At 38.5% G+C, this 19586-nt stretch overlaps 1 protein-coding gene across 1 annotated transcript; it reads left to right on the top strand.

Annotated features, from left to right (window-relative positions):
- Positions 1-5961: 5961 nt before the first annotated feature.
- LOC107679136 (BTB/POZ domain-containing protein 3-like) lies at positions 5962-14866 on the top strand. Its single transcript, XM_016474632.1, has 5 exons — positions 5962-6305; positions 6477-6799; positions 7963-8053; positions 10412-10530; positions 13438-14866. The coding sequence occupies exons 2-5, from the start codon at positions 6489-6491 to the stop codon at positions 14468-14470; spliced, it is 1554 nt and encodes a 517-aa protein (XP_016330118.1). The 5' UTR covers positions 5962-6305; positions 6477-6488; the 3' UTR covers positions 14471-14866.
- The last annotated feature ends 4720 nt before the right edge of the window (positions 14867-19586 follow it).

The following is a 19586-nucleotide window of genomic DNA, read 5'->3' as shown; positions in this document are numbered from 1 at the left end:
CAGACCGTCCTTAATCCAACATCATCCTACACGTCATGCATGACCTGATGGTGAAAGGTTAAGAGAGGAGGAAAGGTCAATCTATCTCATTACTCGATGATTTGTCCTCAGATATAAACTATATCTAACAATGTAACAAATTATTTATAAAAAATTCATATAAAGCTAAAATAAAATGTAAATATTAGATGTACAACTTAAATGCCAATTAGAAATGTTGCCTTGGTTCCTAACTAAAATTAGCAAGTTTAAACAGAAGTAAAATTACTAAAACTAAAACTTGTGTAGGGAAAAAATAAATATATGTCTTTTCTGTTTTCATTGAGATAATACACTACTTGGGTATTATGGGTTTCAAATCAAATCCTATTCTATACATTTTTTTCCCTTAATTGAATATCATGTTTTACTCTGAAACGCTTGACTTTATGAAAGTAAATGGGTTGTTAATGCAGTTTTTCTTTGAGGTACAGTGGACACAGAGAAAGACAACTTAAATACTCACATGTCTGCTTTTCTAGTAGCTGACTTTGTTCTGCTGTTTTGTCTATTTAGTTCTCACCTACTTAAGTTATTTTCTTTTTATTTAAATATTGTTTTATAAATAAATATGGGTGGTTTTTTGGAAGCGAGGAACCAGTGAATTTAGATATTTTTGCTGCTGGCCTCGACCAGATGGCAGAATCACCTCCCCTCCCACACAGCCACACACACACACACACACACACACACCCTCAGCAGAGATGCTTGCTCACACACACCTACACACAGCAGACTCGCTCATGCACCATAACTGGTCCTATCAGTGGTCCTATCGATGTACAACCTATACTGGCTCACAGCATGTATCAGTAAAAAGACACAATCTAGCCCAGACATGAACCAAAGGTCTCTCACATTGCTTAATTGTTGCCACATTGTCAATTATTGCATAATTGTACAAGCAACAGAGCAATTTATGAGTTTAACAACTTGTCACTGAGTGTTGTGTACGGACTTTTCAGATTATCATTTGAGTTTAAAATGTTATTGTATTAGGAAAGCAGGCAAAGACATTAAACTAGTGTTGGAAATTGGTTGCCAGGGACGACCATCAAATACACAGGTTATTGTATTTATCTAAAACTACCTGACCAATCAGAATCGAGTATTCTTGAGAGCTGTACAGTACAGATGCTCATTATGCCAGATAATGTAAGTCTGGTTTTGAGATTTCATTCTGAGTTTTATACATAACTCCAGTAATTGAGGTCAGTATGAGTGATGTTTGGTTGATTTTTGTCATTATATTGAATTACTAGTGTGTTTAGGGAATGTGACTGTGGAGATTTAAATTGACAAATGAGGGCTTTATATTTAATGAAATTTAGATTAGTTTGATTGAGGTGATGACAATGATTGTACAGGTCTATTTCATTTTTTCAATTTGCAGAGGCTTAGTCTTACTTCTACCCTGCTGAAATTATTTGAACCATGTCAATGTGACCTCAAAATGTTGGAGCATGTTTGGAAATTCCAGCTAATATTTTCTCCAATTTTGAACATATGAATTTGACACTAGATTGACACTGGTTTGATTCTGTTGAATGGTTTGGTTTGGTTTGATTTAAGTTTCATTTTAGGAACAAATAAAATGATTTTATCCAGAATTTTTTGGCATACAGACCTGGAGGCAGTTGATTACCCATAACGCACTAAATCTGTAGCTCAATGTTAATTGTTTATTCTTGTTTTTAGTGTGCATTTTAGATTTTAATTTGCATTTTTTTTGTTATATTGAGGGAACATATTTTCCATTAATGTGCTTGTTATAGATATAGATATACTGTTATTTCACCCCCCTTTAAAAAAAAGTTACCATTGATGAGAACCCTGTTGTTTTAATGGTTTAGGGGTTGTTCTCATTCATTACTAGTCTTGCATGTGCATGTTTACTTGAATGTTTAATTTATTGTTTAGCTGAAGTCTAACTCTGTTTATGTGTTAAGGGTCATTAGTAATAGTATTTGTTATCATTATTGGAGGTTTTGTGTATAGTACTATTTGTCCTCAGAGATAAACTAGCATCTGTTGCTTCAAGAACTGGCTCTCTTTTGGAGAACTGGACAGGTTTTGTCCAGATTGACTGTCGATGTCCACTCTATTGCTCTTGCAGAGACTGGCTCTGCTGCCTTCCTTCTGTGAGGGACAGCAGAACCAGGTCATCCACGCAGAACAGACTCTTGATTTCAGTGTCACATAGAATGAGACCTCTCTGTCTCTCAAACTGCACAGATCAGAAAGTACTTTTTAAGACACCCTGTTATTTAAGAAAATTACTCGATGATTGCTGTTTCCTTTTTTCTGGAAGATATCTTCACCTCGGGTCACCTTGTTCCACTTTACTGTAAGTCTGTAATTTAGTATTTGGATGGCAATAGCACTTCCAGAGCAAAACTTACAGCTGCCCAGGTAGATAGCAGTAATCATAACACATTTCCTTGTGCCCATATCTGACCACAGCATGGGGAGATGGACGCTTGTTATCTGGTTTAACTGGACCAGAGCTGTGCTGCTCACGCGGGCACAAATAGACCGCCAACTCCCACTGTCCACCAGCCCCCTTCTACCTCAAATCCTCTCAGATCACTCTACCCAGCAAGTCTCCTGTTTGGACAGCAGCGTGAGCCCTGTTCCTGGTCCAAAGCCATGGCTTCCTCCACTCTTCCCACCTGTCAGGTGCTCTTGGCCATTTTAATGGGGGAGGAAAGGGAGGGTAGGGGAGGGGAGGGGAGGGGGACAGCAGCCAGCCTGCCGGATCCAGCACCTGCCTGCCTGCCTCTCTGTGCCAACCTTTACGGCTGTCTCTCAGCTCCGCTCCACTTCCTCTAAGCCAAGACTCCCGGCAGATGTCCCCACAGAATGGAGATCTGTCCGAGACACCACGGAGGTCCGTCTCGTCTCGTCTTCTTTGGCTGTTGTGAGAGACAGAGAGGTCACACATTTCCACGCACATTCACGGATCTCTTTTTCCTCAGTCGTGGAGAAAGAGTCACAGAAGTGTCTCTTTCATGAATGTGTGACTTATTAACATTTATAAAATCACATCGCTTGTCAGTTCTGTCGAAATTACTTTGTGAAAGATGAGAATCTCATTACCATGATTACATAAAGCATTGTTTTGCCATTGTTATTTCATGCCATGTGTAGTGAAAAAATGGGAAATGCAATTTGTTGTGCTTGCAATGTGTTAATGAGGCTAGCAAGCCTTTAGCGAAATGTGCAACCACTACACTGCATGAAACCGTCGAGAGACTGAACAATTACACAAACAGCACAGCTTTTGAGAATAACAGGTGTCTGTATATGATTATAAGATAGATTCATTATGATTTTCAAAACAAGTATCAGCTTTAAACATCAGTGCAACAGTTTCTGTTTCGCTAATGGATGTCTTGAAAAAAATATGATAGTGTAAGTTTTTAGGCATTGCCTCATCTCTTTTACAATAAACAGCAGCGAAAGTATAATAATAAGGGCCATTCACACCAAGGACAATAATTGTAACTATAAAGATTAAATAATTCGGTAACACTTTACAATAAGTTAGTTAATGTATTAACTAACATGAGCAAACAATGAACAATACATTTATTACAGTATTTATTAATCTTTGTTAATGTTAGTTAATGAGAATACAGTTGTTCACTGTTAGTTCATGTTAATTCACAGTGCATTAACTAATGTTAGCAAGCACAACTTTTGATTTTAATAATGCATTAGTAAACGTTGAAATGAACATGAACTAACATTAATAAATGCTGTAGAAGTATTGTTCATGCTTAGTTCATGTTAACTAAAGTAGTTAACTAATGTTAACTAATGAACCTTATTGTAAAGTGTTACCAATAATTCTAATTCTATGAGAATAGGAAGGAAACACCCCAGGTATAACGATAACTATTTTTTTTTTCTATCTAAAGGATAACAACATTGGCAAATCAGAACCTACCCGTTTTTAACGAGCCATAGCATTTAAAGCGGCAGACAACATGTAGTGCATGATTATATCATATTATATTATATATACAGAACGTTATCGTGACTCCTTCCAGGTGTGAAATCAGTTATCCATTAAAATCAGTATTATTAAAGGCAACATTGATACAGCAGCAGAGCTCACACTCACACATTGGCAAATCAGAACCTACCCGTTTTTAACGAGCCATAGCATTTAAAGCGGCAGACAACATGTAGTGCATGATTATATCATATTATATTATATATACAGAACGTTATCGTGTGAAATCAGTTATCCATTAAAATCAGTATTATTAAAGGCAACATTGATACAGCAGCAGAGCTCACACTCGTAAATTTTCAGGACTCACAACCACATTTTCGGTGAACCTCCGCTGTGTGAATGGAACTGTACTGGACAACTTGGAGATACGAGCTGCGTGTATTTACTTTATGATTCAAGGTATTCACGGCAAGCGCCAAAAATATAAAAGAGGATTGACAGCAGTTACTCGTTCATACAGTAGCAACTTGAATCAATTTTCATTAAGAATATGCTTCTTTTTGCTTCAGGTGAAAAAAGTTTGTCAGTTTGCAGGTCTTACTGTTGCTGGTCCCAAGCTGATTCTGACAGTTGGTCAGACACTGGGAAACAAGCTGACCAGCCATCTAAACCAGCTGAGCACCATCTTGACCAGGGTGGGAGCTTCTAGACCAGCTTAAATCTGGTTTAAGCTTTTTTTCAGCAGGGGCAAAGCTCAGATCAAGGCAGGTCCAGATCAGAAATATCATGAAAAGAAAATTTCATTCTACCAGTTTCTCTGAAATCTCACCTTCTCTCTAGCTGTCCCCGACCATCCTGTGAACACCGTTTCCAGGGCAACATCCCTGGTGGCCAGCAGATGCAGAGAAACATGATTGTCCAAAGCAGAGGGGCCTCTTCAGAATCTGCAATGTCAAGACACGTGCCAGATATTCTATTCAACGATCTTTTTAATCAGTTAATGCATTATCACTAAGATAGATATATAGACAGACGGACGGACGGACAGACAGATAGATAGATAGATAAAGTCTGAATCTGTGTTATAAGGTTGTCTTGCATTGTAGAAATTCAGACCCTGCTGCAAGCAATCTCATCAGATTTATGTGCTGTTACAGAAATGTGTTCAGTTCCTTGATGTGTTCCCCAGCTGAGGAACAAAAGGCTTAGCAATGTAATTCACTGAGACCAGAAAAGATGTCTAGAGCCGAGCTCTGTGCTACATGCATTAAACATGACATGTAGGGCTATGTGTATGGTAGTAGCCGGGACTTAAAACGAAAATGCTCTTCACAGGTGAAGACAAGCTGTATTCTGTGTTGAGCCGCACATCACTGAGGAGATTTAAATTTTCATTTAATCTTTGACAGGAAGAATGGGGCTGCAAACACCAATGTATGAGGGTGAATATAAGACAGAATATGCTATTATAATATATATTTAATATTAAATTACAATTTTTAATAATTTTATTATATAAATTATAATTGAAATGGTTGATATTTCTATTACAACTATTTTAAAAGAAATCACTCTGAACCATATTATTAAATCATTTGAGCCATACTCTTTTAAAAGGGTGACATTTAACTAGATGAACCTAATAGTTGAAATAAAGCTCTCACATGAGTTCCTATTTCCTTCACACTCTTTATATTTCATGACTTCTATTACATTATAAATATTAATCAGAAATAGGCTGCTTAGAGAGATGCTGAAGATCAGAATGCATCATTCTAAGGGGAAAGGGGCTGGCACTTTAATCAAAGAGGTCTTAGCATATTCTAGTAGGTGCTGCGCATGGTGGCTGCAGCCAATCACGGCTCACAAGAGTGCTTATTGGATGGGCTGTGGGGGATGTCTGGCTTCCATCGGTAGGGGGTTACGCTCTCCGCTCCATCCATCCATTCAGCCCCCACAGTCAGCAAAACACACGTCAGAGTGCAGGTCCACGGCAAGCAAATCCTGCAGAGCTCCGTGTTTGTGTGTGTGTGTGAGGAGGAGAGAGAGAGAGAGAGACAGCGTGGACTAGCTGCTTCTGAACCACTGCAGGAGCATTAAATCACAGATACTGAAGGGGAGAGAGAAGACATTTAAAGAAGGACGTTTATCTAGCAGCACAGTTATGGAGACTCATCTCTGCTTTCCACCAGCAGATCAAACTAGAAGCAAAGCACAGAAAAGTCAGCCGCCGTATTGACTTTAATCTTCTGGTGGAAGGAACTTATATTCCCTGACAGTTTTCAGAAGGTGCTTTCAGAAGGTGAAGATTAGGAGTGGATCTTTTTCTTCTTTCTTTCCTTTTTTTCTTCTGTGTTTCAGTTAATTGCTGTGTTTTGGGGGGCTCTTCACCCTCTGCGCAAGTCATCACCTTTCTCAGATCCTTCCTTTCCTTCCCAACATCTTCTCTGCATGCTTTCCCACTGCTCTGCAGGTGAACACACTCATGGTGGATGCCAAGGGAAGGAACATGAAATGTCTGACGTTCTTGTTGATGCTTCCAGAGTCAGTTAAGAGCAAGTCCAGTAAAGGCTCCAAAAAGGGGAGTCCCAGCAGCTCATCCAAGCTGCCTCCTGTGTGTTATGAGATCATCACCTTGAAACCCAAAAAGAAGAAGAAGATGGCAGCGGAGATCTTCCCCACTAAGAAGCCGGCATCGGTCGCCACGGTGCAGCAGTACCAGCAGCAGAACTTGAACAACAACAACACTATCCAATGCTGCAACTGGCAGGGTCTGTACTCCACGATCAGGGAGAGGTAAGTCAACTTTAGATGTTTTCAGAGAGGGAGACGAGAGATTGGTATGGTTAGAAGTCTGCGCAGGGAACATCTGCCGACAACCAGAGCATTTATACTGTGACAGCTGATACAGTGGAGTCTAAAAGTCTAAGAGCACATATACACCTGAAAATGAGAAATTTGAGGTTTTTGAAAATTTAATTGAAGTAATATTCTAAACTATTTCTAATTGATTTCTAATCAAAAAAGCACATTTGTGACCATGATCATGTGAACTTTCAGACGGTCATGTTCTCAAATCATGCTGGATAACTTTTGGAGCTTTTCAAACATTGTTATGCTTATAAAATAATTTATTATCAATAATAAATGTATTAATTATTTTAAAAATACTTTATTGATCATTTAAACTATTTATTAAACTGGAGCATTTTCACTAGTGGTTTCAGACTTTTGAAACTCACTAAATATTTGGAAGAAAATGTGCAAAGTCAGTTTTTTCTTCTTCTCAGGGTTAAGTAGGTTCAGGATTTGGCATTGAATGTCGTTGGAACTGGAACGTTATTTAACATCTCTGAGACTGTTTGAGAATGTTCTGAAATGTTAAAATGTCCATTTATGTAGTTGTCGCTCTTTGTTCTGCCCTGTATGCATTGTCCCAGAAGAGGCAAAAGAAAGGAACAAGTTTTGTTTTATATGCATGGCTTTGCTCTCTGTCAAAGGGTAATATTTACTTAGTCGTCATGGGAAAGCCCCATGCTGGCCAAAACAAATGTGCGCTCTCAGACCTGGCTTTGTAGTCACTCTGCAACAGCGTTCCTTGTTTACCTACTGCTCCTATGTGGCCTGGACCCCAATAATACTTGAGGAAGATGCCATTGTGGACTCCCATTGACAGGGGCCAGGGATTTTCCTGAGAAAGACGTGTGTAACCATTTTGTACTTGAAGTACTGTTAAAATGAAGAATTGTTTTGTTTTGAAAATGAACAATGTTAGATTTTCTGTTTCCAAATACAGTAGAATAAGAGTTGATAGCTTCTCTTTATTTAAAGTTGTATGATCATTTCTTTATATCTGATGGAAAGTCTAAAGAAACATGAATTAACCTCTTCTATACAATCAAGTAGGAATGTTTCTCAGTGTTTTAGTCTAAAATCACTCTCCTGAATTTTCTCTGCAGAAATGCTGTGATGTTTAATAATGAACTGATGGCTGACATTCGCTTTGTCGTCGGTCAGTCTGGAGGAACTGAGAGACTCCCGGGACACAAGGTAAGAGCTCCTGATCTGCACTACGCAGTAACCCCAGCGGTACCAGAGAACAGCTTTAGGATTTTCGGAAGCGTTGAGCTTCACTGCTGTTGCTAATGACAGCTAAATTCTTTCTGTTGTTTTCAGTGTAGCTGGCCATGTGCCTTTCTGAGACACTCCTTAATTATTGATGAAAATCAGGCAGAAGGCAGTGGGGGAGATGTCTGTCTTTTGATAAAGAGTCTTTTGCTTATTTTCATGCTGGGTTTGTGTTGTATTAATTAATCACAGTTTGCGGTCGAAGTTCTTAAACAGTACAAAAGCATTTATGAATATGTGAATAAAGTTCTGATATTTGTTCATACAGTCAATGTATCTCCTAAAGGTTTTTCTCAATAAACTGCTTAATTGGTCCTTGGTAAAATTAAACTTCATTAGAATTTGACCACACAAAATACATTTGAACCATCTAATTTTTCAAATTAAATTTTCAACTGCATGTCTTATTGTAATATTGGTTTAGTCATCTATCTGGTTATTAAATTGAGGCAACAAAGGGTCTAGGGATTCCATGGAAATTTCAGAGAAAAATAAATAAATAAAATAATTAATTAAAGCTACATGTTTACATTTAAGCTGTTTACATTTTTATATTTTAATTTAACATTATTATTAAATATTAAATTATGATATTAATCATGACTATTTTTTTTTTTTTCATTTTGACAGCTAATGAATAAATAAATAAAATATTTATTTGGAGCAGAATTTGTTGACAAATCACTATGCAAATGCATTCAATATTTAAAGTGAATTAAATATTCTCCACATAATAAGTTTGAAGACCCATGATCTAACTAATCTCCACTTAGTAAAAACCCTTAAGAGATCTTCCACTGTGACCTCTTCGAGGCTAGCAGCTTTCCAATTGCTTCTGTTCTAAAATTTTCACGGGGGCCATTAGATTGGCAATAATATATATGACATTATTTTTTTTTAACCTCAGGCCAATTTTAACTGCACCAAAACCCCATTTAAACCAGTTCTTGTTTCGCTCTCAGAATTTATTTAAAAAGACAGGACTAATCTGGTGCCTACAACTCAGGTATGACTCATCTTTTATCCATTTAACGGGGCAGAATTGAAAGCTGTGTTCATCTGATATGTGACGCTTTATAAAGCACACTTAGGCAAGGGCATTGTATTGCTTTGCTGCATGGCCACAGCCAATACTGCAATGGGCCATGAAGAGTTATTACAGAGCACCTTTTTTATGATGTCCATTTGGCTGGCGTTCAAATATGCATTATCATTTTTATTTGAGAAGGTTATGTTTGCTTCTAGGAAAGGCTTCCTTGCATATGAGCGCTTTGCAAAATGACTCTCACCATTTATTTGATGTTCCTCTTAGTTACAATATATTTGTTATGGGGTTTTCACATAAGCTATCCTGGAGGAGAAGAACACACCTTTACTTAAAAGGCCAAAATTAAGTTTACTAAATAGAAAAAAAAGCTTCTATGTGAGTGTAATGCTAAAATGAATTGTAATTATTCACCTTCTGCTCATGTTATATAATGCATCTGCAATGCTGTGTTGACCTCTGATTTCATCATTAGCTACGTGCACCCATTAGCATCAGTGAGATAACTTTTAGCTCTAGCAACCACATTCACACCATTGTGGAACATTCTTTGCTTCGGAGGGAAAAGCAAATGCCATTCAAATGAATGGCACTCACGTGTCTTGTAAACCCAAGGGGAAATTATAGTTGTAATTAAGCATTGGTCTTTGTGGGTGAAATTTGTGTGTGCTTCACGCTCAAATGACTGCAGGGGAATGGGATCAAGCCAAAATTTAAAACAGCTTTACCTTTACAATGCAATCGACTCAGAAGAGAGAAAACCTGAAGGGCAAATTGGGAGGAATTAAAGATTGCAAGCTGTGCCTTTCTAGTTCAGGTTTATAAGAAAGAATGTGTCATTGTATGGGTTGTTTATAATTTAGAGGTGATTACATGAAACCATCACCTTCCACCTGGAAGTTTCTTTTGATAAGTGTGAGGGGAATAATCAGTGTTTTTGTGAAAGCGAGGAGAGACATAAAACGACTTCAGTGTCAAGTCATAACAAATGGGTCACTTTGGAAAAGTAGAGACTGAAAAATAATAGCTGAACACTTTGAACGCTTTTCCATCTACACCACGTGTCCCTCAATACAAAGCTGATTTTATAGGGTTGCACTGATTTTATGTTTGAAACTCAGTGCTAACATGTAAATTATTTCAAATTAAGTGATGTATACTGTTGATCCTTATGATAATTGATAACGCAAGTCATGTAAAATAAATTTATACTTTTTATTTATTTTTTTAATTAGTATGTCCTTGCTGTGGGAAGCTCGGTTTTCCATGCCATGTTCTATGGAGAGTTGGCAGAGGACAAGGATGAGATCCGTATCCCTGATGTTGAACCTCCAGCCTTTCTGGCTATGCTGAAGTAAGTCTCCTTATGTAATTGTACCTTGTCCATCAGGTCTGTGCTGGCTGACCCTTTCCTCATCTGCCTAGTTAAACCATTATTATCTTTCTGTACAGATTATTTAGTTATTATTGTTTTCAATTAAGCGCAGGAGTGAAGAAAATTGTTCTCTCTGATCTAAGTACCCCTCTTTGGACTTCTTCCAGAAGGTTAATCGACAACACTGACATGCAATTTCTTTACAGCCAACAGTTCAAGACCATTAAGAGATATGGCCTTTGGAAGAAGTCTTTTCTGATTGAAATCAACTGTGCAATTAGCTTCATCTGAACACACTGAAGATATCAAATAGTTTCATTTGACTTCTTAAATGTCATTTTGAATGGAGTGCTCAATTCAGATAATTTAAATTAAAAACTACCCAGCATGACTTCATGGGGCAAATTCACTAAAAATTTGCACCACTTATAGAACAAAAACTTGCATCTTATTTCTAACCACACACAATTAAGTTTAATCAGGTGCTAATGTACAGTGTGTTTGCCCTGTTAACTGATTTGCATAATTTCTTTTAGTGAATCAGATGCTAAACATCCACAAAGCATGTGCCCATAAACGGTATCACTGGGCACAATTCATTCTTCGTTAACTTCCCCTTATCTCTGCTGAAAAAGTCTAAGCTGGTTTAAGTTGGTCTTGGGGTGCGTTTCCCAAAAATAAATGGGGTCGCAAGTTCTGTTGTTACCAATTGACCCTTCGCCGGGAGTTTGATTGACAGGCGATCTGACAAATCATAATGCCAAATCTGCCATTTTGTCCAACAAACAAACCAGACAGGAGAGTAGGTTAACGTTGGTGGACTTGAACTTGAAAAATGGTGTGTAGTGGCGTCTTTTTTTTTTTTTGCAGTTAAAACAAGATACCTTCTGATGTTCATTTATCTTTATTTTGTGCTGTAACTAGTAAACGGGAAGAGATGATTGGTTCATGTGCCGCTTGAACTGAGGCGCTACAGTGATCTGTCACGATGCATTAAAGAGCCACAAAACTGTATTTATTATTTGAATTTCTTTAAAAAAAAGACAAAATTTGAAATCTGAGACTTTGTTCCATACCAAAAGAAACCTGCTCTGTCTTGAAGTCCTCTCTGTTCCACAATGTATTTTTCACTTTGAGAACATGATGTGTGGTATGAGAGCGCCATGGCTTTTCGGACATAGCAACAGTAACGAAGGGGGGGCGGGTCTTTGCAAAGGGTCAATTGAGTTCAATGGAACTTACAACCTTGCGCCGCCTCTATTGCCGCGACTCCTGAAAAACTTTTTAATTCCGCGTCGCCCCATCAAGCTCGCTGGATCCGCTCCTCTGCTATCAACGAGAGGAACGTCTGTACTTCCTCAACAGACAATGAAACAGCTTTTTGGTTGTTAAAAAAGGTGCGCTTGTTCAGAACAGTTGCGTTCGATCCTTCGCTGGCTGTGCTGATTTAAATTTAGCGGTTCTGTTGTATTTGTGTCGCAAGTTCAGTGACGCAGGTAGTGACGATTCTCTCAGGCCAATCCGTAATCAGCAGAGTTTACACGTCACGTTTTGGTAACGGTACGGTTCACTTGGAACCTCAACCGAGGTGGTACTAAAAAAAAGTACCAGGTACTTTACCCAGTGGAAAACCCCCCAAAAGTGAACCGTACTGAGCCGTACCGTGCCATACCATGCAGTGGAAAAGCGCCAATAGTTAGCTATAATGATGCTTTTGGGAAATGCACCCCTGGTCAAGTTGGCTATCAGCTGGCCTAGCTGGTCTTGAAAAAAAGACTTGTTGAAGCAAACTGAATTTGCATTTTTATATCACGTTTGCTTTTGTTAACACTGTCGGTTAGGTTAATGTAGGGTATAGCGTAGGCAGTATATTATTTATAAATGCAATAGAGCACTAACCTTTTAGTGCCACTCATTGGACATTTAATTTCTAAGCTGCCGCGATATGTACAACAACCATTGTAATACAAGTTTGCCAGATTTCAGATTTATCTGTTTCAGATAAAATCATGCACACTTTTAGTACCACACACTAGAGTCACAGAGTGTCGCAAAGTGGGTTGTTTCTGTATCTCCAGAATTGCTGTGGCTCATTCCCAAAGTATTTTATATGTATCAGGGTGAACTCTGAACACTAATGGCACTAGATGCTTAAATGCTGAATAGAACTCTAGCTTAAACAAGAAGAATATAAATAATGAAGTGAGCTTAGCTTGTCCGCCTCTCAGAGGGCTTAGGACCATGCCAGAAGATCTGATAGATCTTAACTCATGCTTACCCATCTCTCTTGAGAGTCCTTCTGTGTTCTCCACTCTCTCTTTAGTGCTGGCTCATCTCTCACTCCCTCCATCTTGAGAGATTTTTGTTCCCTTTCATCCTTCCTCCCCCACTCTCCTAAAGAAGTGTAAATTTATATACTTTGTTTCTGTTTGCAGAACACACCCTTTGAACATTGTGTTCATTATGCTGCTTCTATATAGGCTATGACTTCTAGTCCAGAATGCATTACAGGACATAGTATTAGATTTGCAGTAGATCTGCACAATGCATCATAGTATGATGAATTTAGCCTAACATCTGTTCTCAAGGACACAATCAAAGGCCAAGTTCATTCCTATTCCACAAAGTTACGGCTATTGTCAGAATAGTGCTTTTTGTCATCAAGACGTGTTGCAAAAGATAGTATTTCCATTTCCAGTACAGCTTTGACTTATGTGGACCAAAAACACATTGTGGTTCATGCTGGTAGCACACCATAAAATAGTAGCTTCTAGCTGGGCCAGTAATAGCAGGCTACAATGCATCCTAAAGGACTACATCCATTTTGAATGACTACTGCAGATGATGTATGACACAGCTAACCTTGATTTTTTTTCTGTTTCTCAGGTACATTTACTGTGATGAAATTGACTTGAGTGCTGACACTGTACTGGCAACATTATATGCAGCCAAAAAGTACATAGTCCCGCACCTGGCTCGGGCTTGTGTCAACTTCTTGGAAACAAGTTTGAGTGCGAAGAATGCATGTATTCTTCTATCTCAGAGCTGTCTGTTTGAAGAGCCAGACCTAACGCAACGCTGCTGGGAAGTCATTGACGCTCAGGCTGAGCTGGCACTTAAATCCGAGGGCTTTTGTGACATTGACGCTCAGACCTTGGAGTGCATCCTCAGACGAGAGACTCTGAACGCTAAGGAGATTGTAGTGTTTGAAGCAGCACTAAGCTGGGCGGAGGCCGAATGTCAGCGGAGGGAAATTAACACAACTATCGACAACAAACGCAAAGTATTGGGCCAAGCTGTCTACCTAATCCGTATCCCAACCATGGGTCTTGATGATTTCGCAAACGGTGCTGCGCAATCAGGAGTGTTAACACTAAATGAGACCAATAACATTTTCTTATGGTACACGGCAGCTAAGAAACCCGAGCTGCAGTTCGTCTGCCAACCTCGTAAGGGATTGACACCACAGAAGTGTCATCGCTTCCAGTCGTGCGCCTACCGCAGCAACCAGTGGCGTTATCGCGGACGCTGTGACAGCATTCAGTTTGCTGTTGATAAACGAGTGTTTATCGCTGGTTTCGGGCTCTATGGCTCAAGCTGCGGATCTGCTGAGTATACCGCTAAAATCGAGCTCAAACGGCAAGGAGTTGTCCTGGGAACCAATCTTAGCAAGTACTTTTCAGATGGATCCAGCAACACCTTCCCAGTTTGGTTCGAGTATCCGGTTCAGATTGAGCCTGACACTTTCTATACGGCCAGTGTGGTTCTTGACGGAAATGAACTGAGTTATTTTGGACAAGAGGGTATGACGGAAGTTCAGTGTGGGAAGGTGACCTTCCAGTTTCAGTGCTCTTCAGACAGTACCAACGGCACAGGAGTGCAAGGCGGCCAAATTCCAGAGCTCATTTTCTATGCCTAAGTTTCTCTTGGGAAAACAAAAAAAAAACTGCCCACCTTACCAGTGTGAAATAGCTTTACATTACGTAAAATACCTGTTTTTGTATTACATGGCAGAATTCAACTTCTCCAATGCTCAAGCAAACAGAGGCCTAACAGACATTTCAAGGGCCTTGTTTTGAGCTCTTAGTAGTTTTTGGCGCCTGTCAAAGTGTGAACAGATACACTGTATTTCCTCCTTGTCTTAAAAGTGAATTAAATATTTTATTTTGTGCTCTGCAAAGCATAAAGCTGCACCTGTTTACAAAGGAAAATCTCATTTCAATGGGATGGAAGTGGTTGTCTAAGCTCCTAATTGGGTACCACAGCCTCTTTATCTTAATTGATTTAAAAGTGTTTTGATTAATTTAATTTGAGAGGGGACATTGTATATTGTACAGTATATATTGAAATGTGTGAACTGAATTATAAATATATATAAATATACTATATTATCACTCCATGGCTCTATCTGCTGTTTACAATGACTATGCCATGTTAGTGAACGCTTGCACATGTATATTGTAGCAATAGTGAACAAAATATCCAAACTCATGATAACAGTCTAACTTCAGTATTTCTCCACATCACGATTCAAGGCAATCAAGATACCTAACACCAAAGTTACTGTCACCATAACTACTTTTTGATTAAACGTTATTATCAAGCACAGATCATCTTAGACACAGATTTTTTAGAATAATCACATTTAGATTTAGAAACATTCATCCATTCTTTGCATCAATCATAATGAGGAATTTAAACAATGTTTTGAGCGTAAACATATGTAGAGTTTGCACTGGAATAAACACTTTTCATTTCAGAGTCTTTGACTATGCTGTAGACCTTAGCCAAGATAGACGCCATATTTAATGTTTCGTAAATTAAATGATGTGAGGGAAAGGGTTAAATGGGGTTTTAAGTAAATTCCTTTGACAAAAACACTTGTTTAATTGGACATGATATAGGACCTTAAGACAATACATGCTATTGGACTGTACAACTGTCCCAAACAGTTTTCATTTTTGGAAGATTAATATGGCCTGACCGAGGTCAGTGGAATCAAATGTACAGTGCTTCATATTGTATTATATTCAGCAGAATGACCATCCTATTTATCTTACAATAAAATGTCTCTGTTCTCTAATGGGTTCTATGAAACATGACTTATTTAAATCTCTTTCACATCAGTTTTATAAAGCGTACTAAGAAACTAACTGAACAAACACATACACTACCATTAATTCAGCTGAAATAACAGGTTATATATTCACAGGCACCACCATCACGCAGTGTCACGTTTTGGGATATTGTGTCATAATTTCTGTCTCTATAAGTGTTGTTCATAATTAGCAGCATAATTAGCTGTCACCCAACAAATCTGTCTTCACGCTACTAAATGGGATGTTGTCAACTAACATTATATCACGTATTTGTAAAGACAAGATATTTCTAGCATTTTATTTGGTCTGCATTGGGCTGTAATTACCAGCATTGTTGTTTTTCCCCTCTTATTTTCATTAAGGTGTCAAAAGCAGCAAGAACGCAGAAAGCTAATTCTATTCCCTGCTGAACTTTTAGTGACAGACATAATAGCGATGAGCAGAAAACAAATAATTGCTCTTTAAACTGATCAAGAAATGACCAGTCACATTTCACTGACACAATCTAATATTACAGTGTTTGATTTTTTTTCTTCTAATTTTAGAGTGAGCATGAGAGCAGAATATTTGTTCTGTGAATCAAGTCAGCATCGTACTGAAGTCGAAAAACTAGGGTTATATAGATCACTGACAAGGTGCACTTTAAAATGTGCTTGAACATCAATGTTTATACATGCAAATCATGTTATTGGACTTGGTTATTGGTCATGCTACGGACTTTTGTGTTGAGATTTTAACTTATCTTTTTTCTTTTCATCACATGAGGGGAAGTCGTGGCCTAATGGTTAGAGAGTTGGACTCGTAACCCAAAGGTTGTGGGTTCGAGTCTCGTACCGGCAGGGATTGTAGGTGGGGGGAGTGAATGTACAGCGCTCTCTTCCACCTTCAATACCACGACTGAGGTGCCCTTGAGCAAGGCACCGAACCCCCAACTGCTCCCCGGGTGCCGCAGCATAAATGGCTGCCCACTGCTCCGGGTGTGTGTTCACGGTGTGTGTGTGTTCACTGCTGTGTGTGTGCACTTTGGATGGGATAAATGCAGAGCACTAATTCCGAGTATGGGTCACCATACTTGGCCACATGTCACGTCACATGAGCTACTTTAATCTTTGTGCCCTAGGTCATTGCTGTGTGTTTATGATAAACACTGTGGATGTGTATAAAGCATATGTTTGTGTGGTACAGTACAGAGAGACTTATGAATGTGTATGATAGTCGAACATGCAAATAAACTGAACAAGCATTTCATAGTTTTTGATGATTATTTTATCAATTGTGTTTACATGACCAAAATGTATGTCCCTTTTGGAAACATACATCTTTCTCCTTTAACAGTCTGCATGATAAAGATTTGATCCATTAGATATGGATGCCAAAATAAGGCTTATGGGCTCACAATTCATCATATAGAAATAAGGCATGCAAAATGGGTTTATAAGTAACGTATACAGGATATAAGTAATTAATAGATGCTTAGAATGTAAGACACCAGAATCAGAGAATGTCAAAAAAATACCAAAAAGCAAAATATTACTCACCCTCAGACCATTTTACTGGAGAAAGCACAAATTTAACTAGAAGCAATGGTTTAAAGTTAAAAAATTTGTTTAAAGTTTAAAAATTGGTTTGTTACACACATGCAGCTTTTCACTTCACAGGACGATGGACTGCAGTCGTGCTGGTTACCTGTGGATTTTTGTGACTCTTTTTCTGTTTAGACTCTCATTCTGACGGCAAACATTCACTGCAGAGGATCCACTGGTGAGCAAGTGATGTAATGCTAAATTTCTCCAAATTTGTTCTGTTGAAGAAACAAACTAATCCACATCTTGGATGGCATGAGGGCGGGTACATTTTCAGCAAATTTTCATTTTTGGGTGAAATACCGAGTTCTGGCATGAAACTCTAGATGGCGCAGTCCGATAGGTCTAACTCAATCTGACCTAATGACATCATTATCACATGGCACAGCTGATTGGTTCTCTCCTAGATGATTCAAGCCAATGAGCTCGCTGCTCAACATTCAAATATATGACTAGTGCTTGCTGTAGCAGTTGCAGCTTGCTTCAGACACCCTCCACCTTCCCCAGCTCCACCTGTATAGATCTGCTACGAGGTGATTCATGTATGCTATATGGGGGTTATTTCATGTATGTTATATTTGCAGCAGCAATATTTCTTACATGCTCACAGCAGCATGTTGTGGATGTATTGGCAGTAGCAAGTCTCGGTACTTGCTCTGCCGCAGCAGCAGCGTAGCAGATCTATTCCGCCAAGACCAAATACATTAACATTGTCATGTACATTACCATGCCAATCCCTCCGAGAGTTGTCATGACAGAACTATTCTTTTAATATCAATTGTAGATGATTTCCAATAGTATTCATTACTATACAGAATGGGGACTTTGATAAATTCCACACAGTATGTTTTGGGTACAAACATTTCAGAGTGATTTTTTTATTACAATGTTGCTAATATGTGCATGCAATATTTTTAATTGCCCACAAAGACATCAAAAGTCTTGCCTTGAAGGAGCCTGGCGTGCTGGGTTTACAGACTGTCAAAGCCGTCCCCGGCAAATGCAGATGATATATTGAGCTCGAAATTACAGTTCAGTCAGCTAGCAGAGGAGAAGTAGAAATTAAATCTGGAATGGACAATGGAAAGAATGGACAAAACATGTGGCTCTTTGCAATACAGCATTTATCTTCCTAACTATATAGGATGTTATCAGTTACAGTGGAAGCCATGGGATATTTGTAGGACCACTTTACTGCTTATGATAAAACTAACCCTAGTGTGTCTTGCCTTGCCCAGGCCACCATTCATCACAGTGGAATACGAGCGTGCTCTTCTACACTGTGCATCTGGATGTGTGCCATTATGCTGTTCCCAAACTTTCGATCGTTATTTCATGAATAACTGACTATATCAGTAAAAATGTACACCAACTTTTTTTTGTTGAAAAATTACATAGACTTATTTTAAAGGAACAATTTGCAAAATAAATTAATTAATTAATTAAATAAATAAATAAAAACATTTATAATAATCTGTCCTTTATTCAAACTCGTGTCATTTCAGGTGAACTACTCTTTTAAAGTGAGCAAATGATCAATGAAAAATTTTAAAACAAGCGGTTCATTCATAAATTCATACGACCTTATACCTTCACACTGTGAAAATGCAAGCAGAAGATAGAGGACAACAAGCACAGCAATGAAAAGGGGCGGAGCTACATAAGGTCTATAGGTGCTGCATCCATGTATTCTCAAAGTTTTTCTCAAAGTTTTCCACACATAACCAGTAATCAACTTGTTTCCACACGTTGTTCAACTTGTAAATACAATATTTTTGACCTGACTTAAATGCATCATAAGATGCAGATTTTTGCTCTGATATACAAGCAAATGTGGTCCAACTGTTTAATGAATTCTTAACTTTTTCATTACCTCTCAGCATGTTATTAACCTAGCATCTAAACTTAGCATCTGTCTTATTTTAATCTGCACCCATATTGCCTTTTCATCTACCAGGTCATGTTTCTCACGAAGGTCTGTGCAGCCAAGCTTTTATTAATGCTAACCGTGGTTACATCAAGCCTCTTGTTTTGCCACATACTGTTTGATAGAAAGCCACTTTTCCCCCATCAACATGAACAGGTGTTCGGAGCCTCTTGTCAGAACCTCCATTTACCACACCTCCAGTGATCAATACTCTGTCCATAGATTTCTTTTGTAAGAACTCTCAAAAGGACAGTAACCAGTCTCAGTGGATCGAGAAAATGGAGCGAGTAATTTCCTGAGCTTTGATTGTTGAGGCTACATGGCGTTTTTGATTACCTGTGAATAGGTTCTCAGATGAGTTCAGGATTGTTAAATGGCCGCGTATAAACAGATCAATAGGCTGTCATGTCAATCAGCAGACTTTCA

The sequence above is a fragment of the Sinocyclocheilus anshuiensis genome, unplaced genomic scaffold (genome assembly GCF_001515605.1).
Source record: "Sinocyclocheilus anshuiensis isolate Anshui unplaced genomic scaffold, SAMN03320099.WGS_v1.1 scaffold413, whole genome shotgun sequence".
Taxonomy (NCBI): domain Eukaryota; kingdom Metazoa; phylum Chordata; class Actinopteri; order Cypriniformes; family Cyprinidae; genus Sinocyclocheilus; species Sinocyclocheilus anshuiensis.
The sequence above is the reverse complement of the archived record's forward strand: the minus strand, read 5'-3'. Positions and strand labels throughout refer to the sequence as shown.

Excerpts from the sequence above, each read along its gene's own strand:
- LOC107679136 (XM_016474632.1), top strand. The coding sequence starts at position 6,489 with ATGGTGGATGCCAAGGGAAGGAACATGAAATGTCTGACGTTCTTGTTG. Across the intron at positions 6,800-7,962 it reads TACTCCACGATCAGGGAGAG|AAATGCTGTGATGTTTAATA; the intron begins GTAAGTCAACTT and ends TTTTCTCTGCAG. Across the intron at positions 10,531-13,437 it reads GCCTTTCTGGCTATGCTGAA|GTACATTTACTGTGATGAAA; the intron begins GTAAGTCTCCTT and ends TCTGTTTCTCAG.